Below are 8628 nucleotides of genomic sequence, written 5' to 3' on the forward strand. Positions count from 1 at the left end.
TAGGGTTAGGACACATGGGTTTGGACACATGGGTTAGGGTTAGGGAACATGGGTTAGGGCAAATGGGTTAGGGAACATGGGGTAGGGTTAGGGAACATGGGTTAGGGCACATGGGTTAGGGAACATGGGGTATGGAACATGGGTTAGTGTACATGGGGTATGGTTAGGGAACATGGGTTAGGGTACATGGGTTAGGGAACATGGGTTAGGATACATGGGTTAGGGGACATGGGTTAGGGAACATGGGTTAGGGAACATGGGTTAGGGAACACAGGTTAGGGAACATGGGTTAGGATACATGGGTTAGGGAACATGGGTTAGGGGACATGGGTTAGGGGACATGGGTTAGGATACATGGGTTAGGGAACATGGGTTAGGGAACATGGGTTAGGGTACATTACACTCAGATAAGTTCCAAAAGAATAAAGACATTACAAATGTCAATATACTGTGTTGTAATGTGTCCCTACCCTAACCCATGTGTCCTAACCCATGTGTCCTAACCCATGTGTCCTAACCCATGTGTCCTAACCCATGTGTCCTAACCCATGTGTCCTAACCCATGTGTCCTAACCCATGTGTCCTAACTCATGTGTCCTAACCCATGTGTCCTAACCCATGTGTCCTAACCCATGTGTCCTAACCCTAACCCATGTGTCCTAACCCATGTGTCCTAACCCATGTGTCCTAACCCATGTGTCCTAACCCATGTGTCCCTACCCTAACCCATGTGTCCTAACCCATGTGTCCTAACCCATGTGTCCTAACCCATGTGTCCTAACCCATGTGTCCTAACCCTAACCCATGTGTCCTAACCCAAGTGTCACATCCCTAACCCATGTGTCCTAACCCATGTGTCACATCCCTAACTCATGTGTCCTAAGCCACGTGTCCTAACCCATGTCTCCTAACCCATGTGTCACATCCCTAACCCATGTGTCCTAACCCATGTGTCCTAACCCATGTGTCACATCCCTAACCCATGTGTCCTAACCCATGTGTCCTAACCCAAGTGTCCCAACCCATGTGTCCTAACCCATGTGCCCCAACCAACGTGTCCCAACCCATGTGTCCTAACCCATGTCTCCTAACCCATGTGTCCTAACCCATGTGTCCTAACCCAAGTGTCCCCAACCCATGTGTCCTAACCCATGTGTCCTAATCCATGTGTCTTAACACATGTCGCCTAACCCATGTGTCACATCCCTAACCCATGTGTCCTAACCCACACTCATGTGTCCCACCCCTAACCCATGTGTCCCAACCCTAACCCATGTGTCCTAACCCATGTGTCACATCCCTAACCCATGTGTCCTAACACGTGTCCTAACTGATTTGTCCCAACCCTAACCCATGTGTCCCAACCCTAACCCATCTGTCCTAACCCATGTGTCCTAACCCATGTGTCCTAACCCATGTCTCCTAACCCATGTCTCCTAACCCATGTGTCACATCCCTAACCCATGTGTCCTAACCCATGTGTCCCAACCCATGTGTCCCAACCCATGTGTCCTAACTATGTGTCCTAACCCTAACCCATGTGTCCCAACCCATGTGTCCTAACCCATGTGTCCTAACCCATGTGTCCCAACCCTAACTCATGTGTCCCAACTCATGTGTCCCAACCCATGTGTCCTAACCCATGTTTCCTAACCCATATGTCCTAACCCATGTGTCCCATCCCTAACTCATGTGTCCTAACCCATGTGCCCCATCCCTAACCCATGTGTCCTAACCCATGTGTCCTAACCCATGTGTCCTAACCCATGTGTCCAAACCCATGTGTCCTAACCCATGTGTCCTAACCCATGTGTCCTAACCCTAACCCATGTGTCCTAACCCATGTGTCCTAACCCATGTGTCCAAACCCATGTGTCCTAACCCTAACCCATGTGTCCTAACCCATGTGTCCCATCCCTAACCCATGTGTCCTAACCCATGTGTCCTAACCCATGTGTCCCATCCCTAACCTTAACCCTTGTGTCCAGGCAGGGCAGGGCAGGCAGGCAGGCAGGCAGGCAAGACAGGACAGGGCAGGACAGGGCAAGACAGGACAGGGCAGGACAGGGCAGGCAGGCAGGCAGGCAAGACAGGACAGGGCAGGCAGGGCAGGGCAAGACAGGACAGGGCAGGCAGGCAGGCAGGCAGGGCAGGACAAGGCAAGACATGACAGGGCAGGACAAGGCAAGACAGGACAGGGCAAGACAGGACAGGGCAGGACAAAGCAAGACAGGATAGGGCAAGACAGGACAGGGCAACACAGGACAGGACAGGGCAAGACAGGACAGGGCAACACAGGACAGAACAGGGCAAGACAGGACAGGGCAAGACAAGGCAAGACAGGACAGGGCAAGACAGGGCAGGGCAGGGCAAGAAAGGACAGGGCAGGCAGGACAGGGCAGGGCAGGGCAGGGCAGGGCAGGACAGGACATGGCAAGACAGGGCAGGCCAGGGCAGGACAGGATAGGACAAGACAGGACAGGGCAGGACAGGGCAAGACAGGACAGGGCAGGACAGGACAGGACAGTCTACAGAGGCACCAGGGGACTATAACACACAGGCTTCATTCGGTTGGTAAAACACCTGAACAGTTGGTCTTTGAAGCAGTGTAACACTCTTCTCTGAGTCCTGCCAGGCAGACAGGTGGGGAGACATTCCTTCTAGGGACAGACAACTGAAATCAAATGTCAGGTTTCAAAATAAAAAGGAGTAATGTATTGGATACCCCCCCCCCCTTCCTTCTAGGGACAGACAACTGAAATCAAATGTCAGGTTTCAAAATAAAAAGGAGTGTTGTATTGGATACCCCCCCCCCCCCCCCACAGTCACCACTCAGCAGACAGACAGATAGGAGCCACTCTGCACAACAACAGCTAAAAATAAAGCACTGAGTCAGTAACACAATCTGAAACTGTAAATAGACCCTGGGTGACCCAGTCTGTTGGTTATCTCTGCCGGTCTATGAAACCAGTAGGTCCATAAGGAGAACACCTGGCATCTTGTTCTAATTAATATCTTTGGTCTCTAAATGATCTTCTCCACGTGTCAAACCGTTCTGCAGCCTTGCGAGGCCACGTGTGCATCAAGTACAACAACAACAACAAAATGAAGGCTAGGACATCCGGTTAAAAAAAAACACAACAAAAAAACAGATATGGCAAACCGCATGTGCATCTGGTGAACATATGGCATAAACCAAAACCCCACGTCGGTTTTGCGCCACGATAAGGAGAAGGAAAACAAATAGGAAGTAATGCACGAGTATAGGGACGTGGTCTAGTGGTTATCACTTGTTGGACGTAATAAATGTGCGCTGTCTCTTTAAGAGACACGCCGTCGCGATAAAGCCGTGGCGAGGCTCGCTGCAACCAGCCGGTAGTTTCAGTTCACACAGAAACCACGGTGAAGGCGGCCGCGTATAGCCGGAGTCTTCTGAGAAAGGAGACCGAAAACCAAGCTGTAGACAGTTATATGTCGTTTCCTGTGGATGATAATAACGAATGGCTGGCTCGTCGGTGTTGTACTTTCAATATCTACAAGACCTTGGGGGTGAGTAAAAACGCCGTTTCTTTTCTTGATTTTAAAATGCCTGCTAACCGGTTTAAACAGGTGCATACACCTGTTTGAAATGTTGACCTACTGCTCTCAAAGAGTTTAACGGGACAAAGGCATTTTAATAGAAAATCACCGCCTTGGACATTTTAAAAACTCAAACATGCCTCTCTCTTTTTCACTAGGTTGATATCCAGAATCTTTTTGGACATCATCCCGGTATTGTATTTTTGACCGGAAGCATTTGATGATGGATTGGAACCGTCCCACACCTTGAAATAAGTCCTACCCGAATCGAATTACCGGTCGTGTTACGTTTCCTACCTAAAGCACCGACCTCACCACCTCCGCGCCTGGAACAGGTGGAAACGTGTCATTTATTTAGTTGTTGTCACCACCCACCTGGAAGTGGCATGGGTAACCAGGTTGAGAAACTGACACATCTGACTTATGACAATGTTCCGACCGCGGATCCCAACGGGTTTGACACGGAGGATGAGCTGGGGCCCCGGATCGGAGTGTCCTACATCTTCTCCGCGGACGACGACGAACAAGAGGAACGTGCTGACGGACCGGACAAGGATCAGAACGAGGAAGAGAAACAATACGATAACTGCAACGAGCTGGAGTGTGTTGTGTACTACCGTGACGAATCTGTGTACGAGAAAAATCTCAAACTCTCTGATATGAGCACGTATTCGACTGAGAATCTTTTAAACAAGTGCATACCGGGGGATTTGGTGGAGTTCGTGGCTACGGGCCAGTACCCTCACTGGGTTGTGTACGTGGGCGACTTTCAGGTCGTTCACCTGCACCGGGCTGAAATCAAGAATAATTTCCTGACAGATGCCAGTCAAGGAAAGCGAGGCAGGATAGTTAACGGGCTGTATAAATTCCGCGCTCTGCCTCCCGAGGTGGTGGTGCAGAACGCGGTGCAGCAAGTAGGAACGAGAGACCGAGAGCTGGACTGGAGGAACTCTGAGTGCTTTGCTGCGTGGTGCAGGTTCGGGAAGAGGGAATTTAAAATAGGAGGAGAGATCCGTATCGGAAAGCAACCCTACAGGTTGAAAATGTTGTTTTCTGAAAAGAAGAGTCACGTCCTTGAATTTCAGAGTTTTGACGACTTGATCATGGAGAAGAGGAGAAACGATCAGATAGGCAGAGATGCGGTGACGCAAGAGTTAGCGAACCATCTCAACGCAACCGATGCGGAAATTAAGGACGACTTTCATCAGAGTGTAAACTGAAAGACCCCAAGAGAAACGGATGGTAATGTCCAGTGGAGGACTTGGGCAGCGTTCAGCTTTAGGATACAGGAGCCCACGTGACTAGAACACTGTTGGAAATCCTGTTTTGTTTTTTTTGGCGCAATGGCCGTGCGCCTTTTTATGCATACCAAAACATTTATATTGGTTTGAGACGAAGTAGCAACTCAACCAATGAAGTGCATTTAATTTACCAACAGTTTCTACCTTGAGACAAGGACACCTTGAAACACACAAACATTCCCATTTAATACTGAACAAAAATATAAACTCATCATGCAACAATTTCAAAGAATTTACTGAGTTATGGTTCATATAAGGAAATCAGTCGCTTGAAATAAATTGATTAGGCCCTAGTATATGGATTTAGGGTCTAATGTTCACTATCGGATGTAAACAAATATGCATCTGTTGGTCACAGATACATTATTTTTAATTTTTAAATGAGCCTCAGGATCTCGTCACGGTATCTCTGGACATTCCAAATTGCCCTCGATTTAAAATGCCATTGTGTTCGTTGTGTCCGTAGCTTATACCTGCCCCATACCATAACCCCACCGCCACCACGGGGCACTCTGTTCACACAACGTTGACGTCAGTAAACCGCTCGCCCACACGACGCCATACACGTGGTCTGTGGGTTTTGAGGTTGGTTGGACATACTGCCAAATTCTCTAAAAACAACGTTAGATGTGGGTTATGTTAGAGAAATCAAAATTAAATTATCTGATAACAGCTCTGGTGGACCTTCCTGCAGTCAGCATGACAAGTGTACGCTCCCTCAAAACTTGAGACATATGTGACATTGTGTTGTGTGACAAAACTGCACTTTTTTTGTGTGTGTGGCCTTTTTATTGTCCCCAGCACAAGGTGCACCTGTGTAATTATCATTCTGTTTAATCAGCTTCTTGATATGCCACACCTGTCAGGTGAACGGATTATCTTGGCAAAGGAGAAATGTTCCCTAACAGGGATGTCAACAAATTTGTGCCAGAAAATGTGTGTATGGAACATTTCTTGTCTCTTTTTATTCCAGCTCATGAATCATGGGAAAAAACACTTTTACACATTGTTTTTTTAATATTTTTGTTCAGTGTAGCTTCAAGTCGTCCCATATGGACTGGTCACTGTTGTTTTCTACCCATCTGAAGAGGAGCAAAGCCTTTCCTATAGCCTTTCATATCTGTCTGTTTCACAACGTGCTCCTGGACAACCCCTGGTGTTTTAGACCAATGGAGAGGGAGCAGAACATGCTCCTGGACAACCCCTGGTGTTTTAGACCAATGGAGAGGGAGCAGAACATGTTCCTGGACAATCCTGGTGTTTTAGACCAATGGAGAGGGAGCAGAACATGTTCCTGTACAACCCCTGGTGTTTTAGACCAATGGAGAGGGAGGAAGCAGAACATGTGACCCATTTGACATTTCACTTTCCGGATTCCCTACTGTGACTTTATGATTCCCATTCTGACCTGTCTGACTGGTTATTGTATTCACAACCACAATTCTGTGTGTCCCAAATGGCTCCCTATATAGTGCACTACTTTTGGCCAGAGGCCTATGGTCCCTTGTCAAATGTAGTGCACTACTTACTATACAGGGTGCCATTTGGGATGTTTCCTGGCTGCACTTTAATTGAGTCTATTATTGATTTTATGGGTTTTTAAAAAATGTTTTTTTTTTTTTTGGAGGTGAATGTTTGTATGAGGAAATATATGGAAATAAATATCTATTTAACCTAAATGCATATTTTCTTACAGCACTAGTCTGTTGATTGGGCAACTGCAAAATGGTAAATGTATTTCTATTCAATTAAAAAACAGACATTGATGGCTGGTACTGTGTAGTTTTGCATTCACACCCAAAGTCAGGTACAACCCCATTACTTTATCTCCCTGAGCAGGAGTCGTTCCATTACTTTATCTCCCTGAGCAGGAGTCATTACGTTATCTCCCTGAGCAGGAGTCATTACTTCATCTCCCTGAGCAGGAGTCATTACTTCATCTCCCTGAGCAGGAGTCATTCCATTACTTCATCTCCCTGAGCAGGAGTCATTTCATTACTTCATCTCCCTGAGCAGGAGTCATTACGTTATCTCCCTGAGCAGGAGTCATTACTTCATCTCCCTGAGCAGGAGTCATTACTTCATCTCCCTGAGCAGGAGTCATTCCATTACTTCATCTCCCTGAGCAGGAGTCATTCCATTACTTCATCTCCCTGAGCAGGAGTCATTTCATTTCATCCACAACACAACCATTCCAACATTTTCCCTTTGCTTGTCTTCCACAGGTGTTCCATTTGAGGTGGAAAGAAAGTGAACTGGGGCAGTGATACATTTTGATTCAACCTCCAGAATAGCTGAATAACCTCCGACATCTTGAATGCTGCTTCACTATCTCCCAAAACCCTTCACCCCTCAGGGTATTCTGGTTTAACCCTTCACCCCTCAGGGTGTTCTGTTCAGCCCTTCACCCCTCAAGGTATTCTGGTTTAACCCTTCACCCCTCAGGGTGTTCCGTTCAGCCCTTCACCCCTCAGGGTGTTCTGTTCACCCCTCAGGGTGTTCTGTTCAGCCCTTCACCGCTCAGGGTGTTCTGTTCACCCCTCAGGGTGTTCTGTTCACCCCTCAGGGTGTTCTGTTCAGCCCTCAAGGTGTTCCGTTCAGCCCTTCATCCCTCAGGATGTTCTGGTTTAACCCTTCACCCCTCAGGGTGTTCCGTTCAGCCCTTCACCCCTCAGGGTGTTCCGTTCAGCCCTTCACCCCTCAGGGTGTTCCGTTCACCCCTCAGGGTGTACCGTTCAGCCCTTCACCCCTCTGGGTGTTCTGTTCAGCCCTCAAGGTGTTCCGTTCAGCCCTTCATCCCTCAGGATGTTCTGGTTTAACCCTTCACCCCTCAGGGTGTTCCGTTCAGCCCTTCACCCCTCAGGGTGTTCCGGTTCAGCCCTTCACCCCTCAGGGTGTTCCGGTTCAGCCCTTCACCCCTCAGGGTGTTCCGGTTCAGCCCTTCACCCCTCAGGGTGTTCTGGTTCAGCCCTTCACCCCTCAGGGTGTTCTGGTTCAGCCCTTCACCCCTCAGGGTGTTCTGGTTCAGCCCTTCACCCCTCAGGGTGTTCTGTTCAGCCCTTCACCCCTCAGGATGTTCTGGTTCAGCCCTTCATCCCTCAGGGTGTTTTGCTCAGCCCTTCATCCCTCAGGGTGTTCTGGTTCAGCCCTTCACCCCTCAGGGTGTTCTGTTCACCCCTCAGGATGTTCTGGTTCAGCCCTTCACCCATCAGGGTGTTCTGTTCACCCCTCAGGATGTTCTGGTTCAGCCCTTCACCCCTCAGGGTGTTCTGTTCACCCCTCAGGGTGTTCCGTTCAGCCCTTCACCCCTCAGGGTGTTCTGTTCACCCCTCAGGGTGTTCTGTTCACCCCTCAGGGTGTTCTGTTCACCCCTCAGGATGTTCTGGTTCAGCCCTTCACCCCTCAGGGTGTTCTGTTCACCCCTCAGGGTGTTCCGTTCAGCCCTTCACCCCTCAGGGTGTTCTGTTCACCCCTCAGGGTGTTCTGTTCACCCCTCAGGGTGTTCTGTTCACCCCTCAGGATGTTCTGGTTCAGCCCTTCACCCCTCAGGGTGTTCTGTTCACCCCTCAGGGTGTTCCGTTCAGCCCTTCACCCCTCAGGGTGTTCCCTTCACCCCTCAGGGTGTTCTGTTCAAGATGTTCAACTAGTTGGTGCTGTTCCTTTCTTGACATCCGGGTTGTTAGTTTTCCTTTAAGCAGGATTGTTGCACAAAGTGGTAATGTTATGTAAAGGTGATTAGTTACTGAGC

The 8628-nt window shown here is 48.8% G+C and overlaps 1 protein-coding gene across 1 annotated transcript; it reads left to right on the top strand.

The window, feature by feature from the left end:
- Positions 1-3226: 3226 nt before the first annotated feature.
- On the top strand, positions 3227-6559 carry LOC110507046 (protein LRATD2). Its single transcript, XM_021586929.3, has 2 exons — positions 3227-3549; positions 3738-6559. The coding sequence occupies exon 2, from the start codon at positions 3966-3968 to the stop codon at positions 4797-4799; it is 834 nt and encodes a 277-aa protein (XP_021442604.3). The 5' UTR covers positions 3227-3549; positions 3738-3965; the 3' UTR covers positions 4800-6559.
- The last annotated feature ends 2069 nt before the right edge of the window (positions 6560-8628 follow it).

Source organism: Oncorhynchus mykiss, chromosome 2 (assembly GCF_057628025.1).
Source record: "Oncorhynchus mykiss isolate SJ-2025 chromosome 2, ASM5762802v1, whole genome shotgun sequence".
Classification (NCBI taxonomy): domain Eukaryota; kingdom Metazoa; phylum Chordata; class Actinopteri; order Salmoniformes; family Salmonidae; genus Oncorhynchus; species Oncorhynchus mykiss.